At 38.8% G+C, this 16,070-nt stretch overlaps 1 protein-coding gene across 1 annotated transcript in view; it reads right to left on the bottom strand.

The window, feature by feature from the left end:
* The window catches only part of SNX6 (sorting nexin 6), a 63,208-nt gene that overhangs the window by 14,355 nt on the left and 32,783 nt on the right, over window positions 1-16,070 (bottom strand). Inside the window, exons 9-11 of the mRNA XM_032344014.1 lie at window positions 8,968-9,043; window positions 6,986-7,025; window positions 1,101-1,187 (exon numbers count right to left, since the gene is read on the bottom strand). Coding sequence (XP_032199905.1) covers window positions 1,101-1,187; window positions 6,986-7,025; window positions 8,968-9,043 — 203 coding nt within the window. The remainder of the gene's footprint in view (window positions 1-1,100; window positions 1,188-6,985; window positions 7,026-8,967; window positions 9,044-16,070) is intronic.

Consider the following 16,070-nt stretch of genomic DNA (forward strand, 5'->3'; position numbering starts at 1 on the left):
TGAATTTAGAATGTCTTTTTTCCCCCAAGATTTTATTTATTCAACAGAGAGAGAGAGTACAAGCAGGGGGAGTGGCAGGGAGAGGAAAAATCAGGCTCCCGCTAAGCAGAGATCTCATCGTGGAGCTCAATCCCAGGACCTGAGCTGAAAGCAAGACACCCAACCTACTTAGCCACCCAGGCGCCCCAGCCTCTTTTTGTTTTTTTCTTTAAGATTTTATTTATTTATGTGTGAGAGAGTAAGAGAGTATAAGCAGGGGGAGCAGCAGAGGGAGAAGCAGCAGGTTCCCGCTGAGCAGGGAGCCTCACGTGGACCTTGATTCCAGGACCCCGGGATCATGACCTGAGCTGAACAAAGGCAGATGCTTAACTGACTGAGCCACCCAGGCACCCTGAATTAAGAATATCTGAGCCACTAAGTTTTTAGTGCTTTTTCAGATGTTTCTGTTAAACATTTTTTTGGATTAGTTAAGAGTTTCAGTCTTGCACATAGACAGACTTCCAAAAGGAAATTTGAGTTGCCTTAAAATAAAACATACCCTGGTTTTATAGTTCTCTCACTCCCAACAAAGGACTTAAGGAGTCCTTTAGCTATACAGACTGTTATTTAGGGATTTTACTTTTTGTTTTGTAGGCATCTTACCCAAATGAATATACCAAATTCATTAAAACAAAGTTTAAGATTATAGAATAAACTTTAATGTGGGGATCCTTGACCAACAATTTGTAAAAGGAGAGCAAAAAATTCACACTTGAAAATCTAATTTAAGGGGCGCCTGGGTGGCTCAGTGGGTTAAGCTGCTGCCTTCGGCTCAGGTCATGATCTCAGGGTCCTGGGATCGAGTCCCGCATCGGGCTCTCTGCTCAGCAGGGAGCCTGCTTCCCTCTCTCTCTCTCTCTGCCTGCCTCTCCGTCTACTTGTGATTTCTCTCTGTCAAATAAATAAATAAAATCTTTAAAAAAAAAAAAAAAAGAAAATCTAATTTAAAATCAAGAGATAATCATTAACAATCTTAAGTCTAACAACCTATAAGGCTTTTGGTAAAGAGATGGCTTTTTGTAAAACAGTCCATTTTAAAAAACAATGAACAATTAAATTACCTTAGCAGCTTGAGATTCCCTTAAGTAATATTTTAAAAGGTCGGAAAGTTTGAGGTCTTCATCAGCAGACACTCGTGCTTCTATTTTCTGGAAAAGGGGGGAAAAATCCAGCATTTAATTAGCAGTTATATTCTACAGCCAATGTTTTCTTTAATTACTCTAAAAAAAATTAAAGTTAAAAATAACTATAGTATCCATTATCCATTCCTATTTAACCTAAACTTCCCTGCTTTCTCCTTTCTACTAGCCTATTACTTTACTTCAGGACTCTGACAAAAAATGAACAGAAAAAAGAATGAAATCAAATGAGATTAGTGTATTTATGGAAGAACTCTATATCTGACCCAAGTTCTTGGCAATAATGAGTTTCAGCATCATCTTTCAGCATCATTTATATTTCTTTCTTGTTACATCATTTCAGTGATAAAGGATGGGTGTCCTGGGTGGCTGAGTCTCTTGACTCTTGATTTTGGCTCAGGTCATGATCTCAGGGTCGTTGAGACTGAGCCCATGCTGGGCTCCATGATGCGTGTGCAGCCTGTTTAAGATTTTCTTCCGGGGCGCCTGGGTGGCTCAGTGGGTTAAAGCCTCTGCCTTCAGTTCAGGTCATGATCCCAGGGTCTCGGGATCGAACCTCGCATCGGACTCTCTTTAGCGGGGAGCCTGCTTCCCCGCTCTCTCTGTCTGCCTCTCTGCCTACTTGGGATCTCTGTCAAATAAATAAATTAAAAAAAAAAAATATTCTCTCTTCCTCTCCCTCTGCCCCTCCCCCTAAAAAAAAGAGTGAAGGAAGACTAGGAAATTCTAATCAATCTTCCTACTAATAACAACCAGAAAACAGTCAAAATATTAACAAAATGTGCCTGAAGACATGAAAGAGTAATAAACAGATATGGTTAGTTTGAACTGGGATAAAATGTGAAGCAGCCGTATTAGACTAAAAAGATTAAACTATTCAATTCAGTTTGGAGACAGAAAATAAAAAAAGATGTGTTTGTCAATCAAATACAAAATAGGGACCTTGTTTGAACCCTAACTCAAATGAACTCCACTGTAAAAAGCCATCTGCATCTATATACTCAATATTTGATGATATTAAGGGGAAATCATTGATTATTATATTGACTATATTAAATTCTTTTTAAAGTGTTTTTAACATTTATTTGAGATAAGGAGAGAGAGAGAACTTGAGTGGTGAGGAAGGGCAATGCAGAGAGCCCAATGCAGGGCTTGATCCCAGGACCGTGGGATCATGACCCGAGCCAAAGGCAGAGGCTTCAACCCACTGAGCCACCCAGGCGCCCCAGGTGTACTAGTCTTTTTAAAAAAATATTTTATTTATTCATCTGAGAGAGAGAGAGAAAGGGCGTGCATGAGTGGAGGAGAAACGCAGAGGGAGAGGGAGCAGCAGACTCCTCACTGAGCAGTGAGCCTGACGTGGGGCTCAGTCCTGAGATCATGACCCAAGCCAAAGGCAGATGCTTAACTGACTGAGCCACAATAATTTTTGTATTATTCCTGCAACCTTTCTGTAAGTCTGAAATTACTGCTGAAATAAAGTTAAAATTTAAAAACCCTACACATCTAGCAGAATAACTAAAATAAAAAAGATAACAAGTATTGTAAACTTGTGTAGCAACCCACTGCTCACATTTATTCTGGTGGGAATATAAACTGGTACAATCACTTTGGGGAGACAGTTTGGCACTATCTACAAAAGCTTTTCATGGGCGCCTGGGTGGCTCAGTGGGTTAAGCCGCTGCCTTCGGCTCAGGTCATGATCTCAGGGTCCTGGGATCGAGTCCCGCATCGGGCTCTCTGCTCAGCAGGGAGCCTGCTTCCCTCTCTCTCTCTCTGCCTGCCTCTCTGCCTACTTGTGATTTCTCTCTGTCAAATAAATAAATAAAATCTTAAAAAAAAAAAAAAAAAAAAAAAAGCTTTTCACATGGGGACCCTATGACCCCTAATTCTCCCCCTGGATATACGCACCCAATGGAAATACACACTTATTTTCAGCTGAAGATATGCAAGAATGGTCTTAGAAGTACTATTTGTAAACAGCCACAAACTACAAACTGTCCAGATTCCTCCCAACAGCAGAACAGATGAGTAAGTTCAGGTATATTCTTTCTTTCTTTTTTTTTTTTAAATGTATTTATTTGACAGAGAGAGATCACAAGCAGGTAGGCAGAGAGAGAGGGAGAGAGAGAGAGAGAGAGAGAGAGAGGAGGAAGCAGGCTCCCCATTGAGCAGGGAGCCCGATGTGGGACTTGATCCCAGGACCCTGAGATCATGACCTGAGCCGAAGGCAGGGGCCTTAACCCATTGAGCCACCCAGGCACCCCAGTTCAGGTATATTCTTACAAAGGAAAGCTATACGGCAAGAAGAATGAAGGAACTATACAAACATGCAACAACAGTGATGAATCTTAGGTACATAGTGTTGAGTGAATGAAACCAGACATAAAAGAATACATACTGCATAAAGCATTTATATAAAATATGAAAATAAAATTAACCTCTGCTGTTAGAAGCTAAGAGAGTGCCACCCTTGAGGGAGGGGGTAACTCATAAAAAGCAGCTGAATAGGGTAAGGTATCTGGGTTGCTGGTAAGAATTTTATTTCCTTTTTTTTTTTTTTTTAAAGATTTTATTTATTTACTGGAGAGGGAGAGACAATGAGAGAGGAAATAGGGGGAGTGGGAGAGGGAGAAGCAGGCTTTCCGCTGAGTAGGGAGCCCAATGTGGGGCTCGATCCCAGGACTCTGGGATCATGACCTGAGCTGAAGGCAGACACTTAACGACTGAGCCACCCAGGCACCCCAAGAATTCTATTTTTTTTTTTAAGATTTTATTTATTTATTTGACAGAGAGAAAGATCACAAGTAGGCAGAGGGGCAGGCAGAGAGAAAGAGGGGGAAGCAGGCTCCCTGCTGAACAGAGAGCCCGATGCGAGGCTCGATACCAGGACCCTGAGATCATGACCTGAGCCGAAGGCAGCGGCTTAACCCACTGAGCCACCCAGGCGCCCCGAGAATTCTATTTCTTAATCTGGGTGTTCATTATATGGGTGTGTGAAATCTGTAAAATTGTCACAAGCTGTATACTTCTGGTATGTGCTCTTTCCTGTGTGTATGGTATACTTCAATATAAAGAAAAAAACTTGAAGCTTCTCAAGAAATATTCCTGGGTGCCTGGATGGCTCAGTGGGTTAAAGGCTCTGCCTTCCGCTCAAGTCATGATCCCAGTGTCCTGGGATCAAGCCCCGCATCGGGCTCTCTGCTCAACAGGGAGCCTGCTTTCCCTTCTCTCTCTGCCTGCTTCTCTGCCTGTTTCTCTGACTACCTGTGATCTCTGTCTGTCAAATAAATAAATAAAATCTTTAAGACAAAACAAAACAAAAAACAAAAATCAGTGACTTGTTTATAAAAAAGAAAGAAAGAAATACTCCTTTATAATAGAGAAATAAACTTGGAAACTTTTTTTTTTTTAAGAGTTTATTTATTTATTTGACAGACAGAGATCATTAAGTAGGTAGAGAGGCAGGCAGGGGCCTCTGAAGGCAGAGGCTTTAACCCACTGAGCCACACAGGTGCCCCAAACTTTGAAACTTTTTAATCTAACAGATAAATGCACAAAGTATATTCAAAATTGAGTTAGGTAAATTTAGATAAATGGATTTATATAAACCCAGGTAACATGTTAGTCGGATGTTGGGTGCTTTTAAATATGGCTCCTCTCCTTCTATTAAGAAGTAGAGTATTTATCCTCTCCCCTTGAATCTGGGCCCTAAGACTTACTGACCAATACAGAAGTAAGGCTGTGCCAGTTTCCAGGCCTTAATGAAACTAGAAATTTCTGCTTCCTATCTTTTGGAATGCTTGCTTTTGGAACCTAGCCACCATATTGTGAGGAAGCCTAAGCGACTCCATGGATAAGCACCATGTAGATGTTTTAGCTAACAGCCTATGCTGAAGTCTCAGCTGAGAGCCAGCATCACCCCCCAGACATCTGAAAGAGCCTTCAGCTCATTCCAGTCCCTAGCCTTCATATGTTCCCTGTTGAGGCCCCAGACATCATGGAGCAGAGGTAAGCCTGCTCTGTCTTTTCTAAATTCTTGACCTAAATACTTCATTAGCATAATAAAAGTTGTTGTTTTAAGCTCCCGATTTTAGGATGGTTTGTTACACAGCAAAAAAACCAGACCACCACAAAAACACTAAAAGAAATAAAGATTGTTGTGGCTACAGCAGCGTGCCACCTAGATCTCCTTCAAGAGCAACTGCTTGCTGCAAGGATCACATATGGTTCAGAGTCCCAACGACAATCTCTCTAGATCCAAAACAATATGCATCCCAAGGTTCTGATGCATCCTCCCCTGTACCCAATGACAGAGCACAGGGGCAGCAGTGCCAGCCTGTCTTGCCTGACACAGCAGTCCCTCTAATAAGCCACTTGGGCTCAGCTGGAAAAAACTTTCTTAGAACTATGCTACGATCTGAAATTCTTCCAACCTATTCCCCTCTTCCTCTGCCCTCTCCTTTCACAGGTATAGACCTGCATTTTGGTCTAAAGGCACTTCATGTCTATCCTGCTCCTTCCTCTTTGTTCTTCCCAATAATCTCCTGCACATCAAAATCCTTTTGACATCTACTTGCACATCTACTGACACATAAAGCTATTTTGTGATAAATCCCTGTTCTTTTGATGTAAACACACAGAAATCAATGATATTTTCCCAGAAAATGCTCATTGGTACAAATAACCAAAGCAGAATAATGGACCCCAGTATAACAACATTTATGTATTTAAAGACTCTTTCCTCTGTAAGAGAATGTCTCCTTTCCTTTCCTTGTCTTCACTACACATTATTCAATTGACAAAGTCATGCTGAACTCAGATTTCTACAATGGACTAGCCACCTCCACTCTCAGTTAAGTACCTTTAACCCCCCCCCCCCTTTTTAAAAAAGATTTTATTATTTATTTGAGAAGAGAGAGAGAGAAATAAAGAGCATGAGGGAGAAGCAGGCTCCCCACTAAGCAGAGAGCCCAATGTGGGACTCGATCCTGGGACTCCAGGATCATGACCTGAGCCAAAGGCAGTCATTTAACCAACTGAGCCACCCAGGCACCCAATAAACTTCTAATAAATATTTTCACTATTCTATCAACTTTATCAAAGTGTTTAAATATTACTACATCTAAGATTGATCCCTGAAAATCAAGACTATGTCAACATTATTACTATGAATTATACCTTTCTACAATTGCCTATTTGTCTTGTACTGATACAAATCATTTTTATTTTTTAATTTTTTGAACGATTTTATTTATTTATTTAAGAGAGAGTGAGAGAGAGAGACCACACGAGTGGGGAGGGCCAGAGAGTGGGAGAAGCAGAATCCCCACTGATCGCAAAGCCCAACACCAGGCTCAATCCTGGGACTCCGGGATCATGACCTGAGTTTGAAGGCAGATGCTTAAGCTACTGAACCACCATCAGGTGCTCTGATACAATTCATTTTTAAACCAGTGTCACGGGGGATCAAAAACAGTATCATCTTGGTAAAATCGTAATGAATCTAATACCTTCTTCTAGTTTACCCAGCCCCAGAAAAAGATCATTCTTCATAAAAATAAACGCTGTTTCATAATGAACATGTTCTCTGATCAAGAATATGAACTTTTATACAAATGCCAGAAGGCCATAACCAAAAAATGAATTTCCTGAAATAAAAAATCAAATTTTCAAATCTAAATCTGTCTCTTCATCCTTCTGAAGTATAGCTTATCTTTCTCAATAAAGTTAAACACAACCACAACAGGTAACACATTACTATACGCAAGGATTGAGACTCCCAAGGGTTAATTTATAGTACTTACTCTTGTTTTATCAAACAGTTCTGAAACTTTGAGAAAAAACCTGGAAGGGAAAAATATTTCATCAGAAGTCAGCTTTGAAATGATTTTTCATTTCAAATGTTCAGAGCATATGCCCCTAAAACTGTATTAATAATGAACTTTCTTATTTCATTACAATAATATTTAATGGTCTTATTCACTGCAGACTTCATTTAGTTCAACACCTCTGTACTTTCATCCATATGACAGATTACTTGAAAACTGTTGTTACAAAAAAATCTTCCCATTTCAAGGTAACAGTCTTAGCCATACTTTTATTTATTTAGTATGTGCTTTAAAAAAAAAAAATTATTTATTTATTTGAGAGAGAGAAAGAGAGAGATCACAAGTAGGCAGAGAGGCAGGTAGAGGGGGAGGGGGAAGCAGGTTCCCCTCTGAGCAGATAGCCTGATGTGGGGCTCGACCCCAGTACCCTGAGATCATGACCTGAGCAGAAGGCAGAGGCTTAACCCACTGAGCCACTCAGGCGCCCCATATTTAGTATGTACTTTTTAAAGTAATCTCTATACCCAATGTGGGACTTGAACTCAAAACCCCAAGATAAAGAGTCACATGTTCCACTGACTAGGCCAGCCAGACACTCTAAGCCATACATTTAAATCAAAAAACTTTTTCCTTATATTCTTTAGCAATATGCCACATAATATTAAATAAAGCCTGTATCTTCTAATTGCTATAGAAGTACAGAACAATCAGATCCAAAGAGGCTGACTTCAAAGGAAAACACTAAAGTTGGAGCAGCTCTTGAAGTTACCTGATACTTATGTGTTAAACATCTTCAAGCAGAGCTGCTTTGTTTTAGGAAATAACAGAAATGAATAACCAATTTCTATCTCAGAATTCACTTTTAACTAAACAGCCTATCTCTCAAATGCTGACACCAACTAAAAAAAAAATCTCAATGCCAAACTATTAAAAGGGTATTCTGTGAAATAATATGTATTTACTGGCGATGTTATAAATGGATTAGGGTAAGTACTACTAAAAGCTAAAACACTATTTTATGAACTTTGTTTTACCAAAAAGAACTTGCTTTGACAGGTTTATGTCCAATAATTCACAGCAAGGTTGACTTTTTTTTCTTATTAAAGTGTTAGAGAATAACTCTTTGGGAAGGTAGCATGTTAATGTAGTAAGTTATATACAGTATCCTGTTTTGCTGAAAAACTTGGATTTTACATGTCTACTAAGACAGGATATACTAGAAAAAAGTTCAAGGATGTGCTTTAGAAAAAGGCATAAACTGTGAAAATAGTTTTGCCACTTAAAATTGAAAAAAAAAGTTCGGATTATTTTTTAGTGAGGAGTTGGATTTAAACAATATTATAGGAGCAACTAAAATTAACTATGGTTAGATTAATGTGAAACACTAGTATAAAGTAAATAAAGGACAGCTACATAAGCAAATATCCAGAAAGCATTTCTATATTAACATGTATGATACTTTCCCAACAGGTTACCCTAGCACTGCCCTAAGATTCATTAAACTTATAAACTAGAATAGCCAGCCTCTTCAAAAAGTATAAACTGACAGCACCACATTTTACTTTAAAAGTCAATCTGGTTTCAAAGAAATACACACATATATATAGTATATTCTAATTCTAAAATGTTTATTTATAATAAACTTCATCAAAACCTAAGAACATTTTGATATAAATTCTGTCTCCTTCTTCCTCACATGCATAAATCAGCCAATTTTCAACAAATAAAACTCTGTAAATGTTAAAATTGTATACATTAAAGTCAATTTTTACTTTTCAGATTTAAAAAAGAGAGAAATGGTAGAGAAAATATGACACTGAACCACGTTTGTAAGAAGTGCCTCATTATTGATGTATTTTAAAGAAGATATTCTAAATGCCTCTTGGGTAGGAAATATTCTGTGTGTTCAGGCTACTAATGAAATTTTTGCTTTATTTATTTTAAATCAGAATCCTTACTTGCATATATCTGTAGAATCCTGAGTTCCTAAAGCATATAATGAAGAACCAATTCTATTGTAATCATCTGCAGCACCTATGGGAAAAATTTTTAGAATTTAATATATTTATTCACTGATTCAAAAATATTTATTGAGCACCTACTTGGCAAACAATGTGAATGTAAATAACCCAAGTCTGGTGAAGGAAATGACAACAGCTATAATATAATTTGATGAATATTATATCAGACATAGGAACAGACTACTTTGGGAGCAGGGGAAACAGATGATTCCACCTGAATAAGTTAGGGAAGGATTTACGAACACTACTGAGTGAGTAAGAACTTATAGGATAAGCAAACCTTTACCAGGCAAAATGGAGGGGACAGCATGGATAAAGGTCAATGAGACATAAAAGGGTATAGTATATTCAGACAGCCGTCCAGGAAGAAGGTCCTTTAGAGTACAGAAGAGAATGGATAGAGCTGAAGGTGGAAAAATAAACTTGAAGTATTTTGAGGGGAAAAACAGGCTTTTGTAAGACATGATAAAGTTTGGATTTGATATTTTAAGAATGGGTATTAATAAACATTTTAAAATAACATTTAAAAATAGCCACTAAGGATATTTAAATAAAAGTTCCTTTGCCTCAAATTAAGACTAGAAATGGAGACACAGAAGGCAGAGGAACCACCTACAAATTTGTTGTGGCAGATACTGATGGTCAGGATCAAGTGAGCAAGAAGAGTGACAGCAGAGAATGACAAAGCTGGAAGATATTTAGGAAACCTAATAGGCAGGATTTACAAACAAGAGACCTGAGGTAGGAGGGAAATTTAAGGAGCTTGGGAAGCTAGATGAATGGTGGTAGCACCATTATCCTTGGGTGCTAGGAAGCTAAGTATTCAACTTTAGCACTTTTCCCAGGGCTCACCCCATATGACAATTCGTTAAAAAAAGATTACTCATTTCAGAAAAAGGATAGTATAGTGCAACAGTTAATTAAGAGCACGGAACTGGAACCAAACTGCTTAGGGTCCAATCCCAATTTACCAGCTATATGACCTTGATCTTATCACTTAGCCTGTGTATGCCTTACTTTCCTCATCTGTAAATGGGGATAATAATGGTACCAGCTCTGTGCGATCACCTGGACTAAATGAATTAATGAATGTTATTATACAGGCACACAGCAAGTACAGTATTATACAAATGTTTGCTATTATTAACTAAATCCCAGACATGTTTACTTTGTATGGAAATTCCCACTTACACCAGTAGTATTTTTTATAAGGTTTAATGTGTTTATTCTCTTAAAAGAACAGTAATCCTTACACTGTACTTTCTTATGCTGTACATTCAACAGACAAGACTGAAATTTGGTGACTCTATTTACTTTTTAAAATTATTAAAAAAAAAAAGTATTCAAAACAGGGCACCTGGGTGGCTCAGTTGGTTCAGCAACTGCCTTCAGCTTAGGTCCTGGAGTCCTGGAATGAGTCCCATATCTTTCCCTGCTCAGCAGGGGGTCTGCTCTTCCCTCTGACCTTCCCCCCTCATGCTTACTCTCTCGTTCTTTCTGTCTCAAATAAATAAGTAAAATCTTTTAAAAAATTCAAAACAAGTCGATTTTGATATCTTTCATAAAGAATCTTTTTTTTGAAGTGGGCTCCATGCTCAAACTTACAGAGTTGCATGCTCTACTCAACTGAGCCAGCCAGATGTCCCCATAAAGACACTGTGAATACAAACTTCAGACTCTGAATGGTAACTTCTACATGTGAGATTGTTCACTATTATCCTAAAAGTTTAAGTTATAAAAAAAATAACACTTAAAAATCATGTAAAGGTTGGTTTACTGAGGCAGGAATCAAAAATGATTTGTGTTCCGACAAGGTTGTCCACTCTTACCTCTGTGTTCAACATAGTACTAGAAGTCCTAGCAACAGCAATCAGACAACAAAAGAAATAAAAGATATTCATATTGGCAAAGAAGAAGTCAAACTTTCTCTCTTTGCAGATGACATGATACTTTCTATGGAAAACCCAATAGACTCCACTCCCAAACTACTAGAACTCATACAGCAATTCAGTGATGTGGCAGGATACAAAATCGATGCACAGAAATCAGTTGCTTTCTTATACACTAACAATGAAAATACAGAAAGGGAAATTAGAGAATCAGTTCCATTTACTATAGCACCAAGAACCATAAGATACCTGGGAATAAACCTAACCAAAGAGGTAAAGGATCTGTACTCGAGGAACTACAGAACACTCATGAAAGAAAATCCAGAAGACATAAAAAGATGGAAAAGCATTCCATGCTCATGGATCGGAAGAAAAAACATTATTAAAATGTCTATATTGCCTAGAGCAATCTATACTTTCAATGCCATCCTGGTCAAAATTCCACTGGTATTTTTCAAAGAGCTGGAACAAACGATCCTAAAATCTGTATGGAACCAAAAGAGACACTGAATTGTTAAGGAAATGTTGAAAAAGAAAAACAAAACAGGGGCACCACATTGCCTGATTTCAAGCTTTACTCCAATCAATTCTTGGCCGTTTGGCTAAGACCAAGTGTCAAGCTTTACTGCAAAGCTGTGATCACCAAGACAGCATGGTACTGGCACAAACACAGACACACAGACCAGTGGAACAGAGTAGAGAGCCCAGATATGGACCCTCAACTCTATGGTCAAATAATCTTTGACAAAGAAGGAAAAAATTTACAGTGGAAAAAAGACAGTCTCTTCAATAAATGGTGCTGGGAAAATCGGACAGCTATGTATAGAAGAATGAAATTCGACCATTCTCTTACACCATACACAAAGATAAACTTGAAATGGATAAAAGACCTCAATGTGAGGCAGGAATTCAACAAAATCCTACAAAATCCAACAAAAACAAGAGGTTACATAGGCAGTAACCTCTTCAAAATCAGCCACAGCAACTTCTTTCAAGACATGTCTGCAAAGGAATAAAAGCAAAAATGAACTTTTGGGACTTCATCAAGATCAAAAGTTTCTGCGCAGCAAAGGAAACAGTCAATAAAACAAAGAGGTAACCCATGGAGTGGGACAAGATATTTGCAAATGACACTACAGACAAAGGGCAGATATCCAAGATCTATAAAGAACGCCTCAAACTCAACACACACAAAACAGATAATTACATCAAAAAATGGGCAGAAGACATGAGCAGACACTTCTCCAAAGAAGACATGGCTAAAAGACACATGAAAAAATGTTCATCAGCATTAGCCATCAGGGAGATTCAAATCAAAACCACACTGAAATACCACCTTACACCAGTTAGAATAGCCAAAATCAACAAGACAGTAAACAACATGTGTTGGAGAGGATGTGGAAAAGGGAACCCTCTTATACTGTTGGTGGGAATGCAAGTTGGTACAGCCACTTTGGAAAACAGTGTAGAGATTCCTTAAGAAATTAAGGACCCTTTGACCCTGCAATTGCACTACTGGGTATTTACCCCAAAGATACAGTCATAGTGAAAAGAAGGGCCATCTGTACAACAATGTTCATAGCAGCAATAGCCACAGTCGCCAAACTGTGGAAAGAACCAAGATGCCCTTCAAAAGACAAATGGATAAAGAAGACGTGGTCCATATATACAATGGAGTATTATGCCTCCATCAGAAAGGATGAATACCCAACTTTTATATCAACATGGATGGGACTGGAGGAGATTATGCTGAGTGAAATAAGTCAAGCAGACAGAGTCAAGTATCATATGGTTTCACTTACTTGTGGAGCATAAGGGATAACACGGAAGACATTGGGAGATGGAGAGGAGAAGTGAGTTGGGGGAAACTGGAGAGGGAAATGAACCATGAGAGACTGTGGACTCTGAGAAACAAAACGAGGGTTTTGGAGGAGAGGGGGTTGGTGGAGTGGGTGAGCCTCATGGTAGGTATTAAGGAGCGCATGTATTGTGTGGAGCACAGACTGTGGTGCATGCACAATGAATTTTGGAACACTCACAAAAAAATTAATTAAAAATTATTTGTGTTTAATATAAATTACACTAATATTTTATACATAAATTGACCCTAAAATTATTTTTTATTTATTTTTATTTATTTATTTTTTTACAGATTTTATTTATTTATTTGACAGACAGAGATCCAAGTAGGCAGAGAGGCAGGCAGAGAGAGAGGAGGAAGCAGGCTCCCCACCGAGCAGAGAACCTGATGCGGGGCTCAATCCCAGGACCCTGAGATCACGACCCGAGCTGAAGGCAGAGGCATTAACCCACTGAGCCACCCAGGCGCCCCTAAAATTATTTTTTAGAGCAAGAAATTCCTGGATCCTAATATCTGGCTCATAGGATACTACCCTCTTTAGCTGTTATATCATTATGTGATCACAGAAAATAAGCAAACTGCCCTGATTTTATATATTACAGTGATGTTGAAAACTTAATTTTTCATAGTCTAGGCTAAGTTCATGCATCATGAAAAAATAATTTTTATTTTATAATTCTGTAAAATTGTATGTTATGTAATTAATTATATGTAATAACTATGACTTTGTAAATAGGTTCACAACCATCTTTCTTTTTTTTTTTTTTAGATTTTTATTTATTTATTTGACAGAGAGAGATCACAAGTAGGCAGAGAGGCAGGCAGAGAGAGAGAGACGGGTAAGCAGGCTCCCTGCTGAGCAGAGAGCCCCATGCGGGGCTTGATCCCAGGACCCTGGGATCATGACCTGAGCTGAAGGCAGAGGCTTTAACCCACTGAGCCACCCAGGTCCCCCACAACCATCTTTCTTAAAAGCACCATTCCATTTGGCCAAATAAATAAATTAGAATCACTAATATTTTCTTCAGTTTTCTTTTTTTAAAGATTTTTATTTATTTATTTGACAGACAAAGATCACAAGTAGGCAGAGAGGCAGGCAGAGAGAGAGGGAAGCAGGCTCCCTGCTGAGCAGAGAACCCAATGCGGGGCTCAATCCCAGGACCCTGGGATCACGACTTGCACCGAAGGCAGAGGCTTTAGCCCAGTGAGCCACTGCTTAATTTTTTTTTTTTTTTAAGATTTTATTTATTTCTCAGAGAGAGAGAGGGAGAGAGAGCGAGCACAGGCAGACAGAATGGCAGACAGAGGCAGAGGGAGAAGCAGGCTCCCTGCCGAGCAAGGAGCCCGATGTGGGACTCGATCCCAGGACGCCGGGACCATGACCTGAGCCGAAGGCAGCTGCTTAACCAACTGAGCCACCCAGGCGTCCCAGCCACTGCTTAATTTTAAAAAGATTTATTTATCTGAGAGAGAGAGAGAGAGAGCATACAAGTAAGGGGAGGGGCAGAAGGAGAGCCTGATGGAGGAAGGATCCCAGGACCCTGAGATTACCACCTTAGCAGAAATCAAGACTTGGCTGCTTCAATGGCCACAGTGGTTAAACTGTGGAAAGAACCAAGATGCCCTTCAATGGACGAATGGATAAGGAAGATGTGGACTATTACGGACTATTATGCCTCCATCAGAAAGGATGAATACCCAACTTTTGTATTAATATGGACGGGACTGGGGGCACCTGGGTGGCTCAGTGGGTTAAGCCACTGCCTTCGGCTCAGGTCATGATCTCCTGGTCCTGGGATCGAGTCCCACATCGGGCTCTCTGCTCGGCAGAGAGCCTGCTTCCTCCTCTCTCTCTCTGCCTGCCTCTCTGCCTACTTGTGATCTTTCTCTGTCAAATAAATAAATTCTTAAAAAAAAAAAAAATGGACGGGACTGGAAGAGATTATGCTGAGTGAAATGTCAAGCACAGAGAGTCAATTATCATATGGTTTTGCTTATTTGCGGAGCATAAGAAATAACATGGAGGACATGAGGAAATAAAGAGGAGAAGGGAGCTAGTGGAAATTGGGGGGGGGGGGGAGATGAACCATGAGAGACTGTGGACTCTGAAAAACAATCTGAGGGTTTTGGATGGGTGGGGGGTGAGAGGTTGGGTGAGCCTGGTGGTAGGTATGATGGAGGACACGTATTGCACAGAGCACTGGGTGTGGTGCATAAACAATGAATTCTGGAACACTGAAATTAAAAAAAAAAAAAAAAAAAAGAGTTGGCTGCTTAACCAACTGAACCACCCAGGCATCCCTGAACTCTATTACATTTAAACTCCATTGTGTAAGTGATATTTATCCCAAGAACGTAAGGATGGTTTAACATTTGAAAATCAATCAATACAATTAACCATACTAATAGAAAAAAAATAATATGATTATCTCAACACTGTAACTGCAAAAAGAACATCTGATAAAATTCCAACATTCATTCCTAATTTAAAAGAAAAACATTCTCAGAAAACTGGCAATTTTTATTCATTTATTTATTTCAAAACCTAGCAATTTATAGGAGAGTTTCCTCAACCTGATAAGCATCTAGGAAAAATCTACACCAAACACCATAATTAATGGTTTAAGAATGAATGCCTTCCCCTTAAGAGAAGGAAGAAGGCAAAGATGGCTGCTCTTACTACTTCCATCCACACTGTACTGGAGCTACAGGTACAGCTTCAGTACAATGGAGCAAAGAAAATAAATAAATGCAGCCTAAACTGTAAAGAAGTATAACTGTTTCTATCATCAGATGATCATCTATGTAGAAAACATGAAGGAATCTACAAAATAGTTACTGGAACCAATAAGTGAGTTTAATTAGTAAGACAGCCAGATATATGATCAATATAGAAAATACAATGTATTTCTATGTATTAGCAAAGAACAACTGGAAAAGGAAAGGTAAAAAACATAATTTACAACAGCAGCAAAAATAATCAGGGATCAATCTAACTAAAGGTATATAAGATCTGTACAATAAAAGTTATAAAATATTGCTGAGAGACTTTAAGGAAGACCTAACTAAGTGGAGAAATACACTACATTCATGTATCAGAGAATCAATATTGTCAATCTTCCCCAAATTGACCTACAGGATTCTACACAATCCCAATCAAAATTCAGACATCATTTTTGTAGAAAGCAACAAGCTGATTCTGAAATCCATATGAAAATATAAAGAACCTAGAGGAGCCAAAACAACTTTGGTAAAGAAGAATTAAGCTGGAGGACTTACATAAGAAAAGA

Source organism: Mustela erminea, chromosome 5 (genome assembly GCF_009829155.1).
Source record: "Mustela erminea isolate mMusErm1 chromosome 5, mMusErm1.Pri, whole genome shotgun sequence".
In the NCBI taxonomy this organism is placed as follows: Eukaryota; Metazoa; Chordata; class Mammalia; order Carnivora; family Mustelidae; genus Mustela; species Mustela erminea.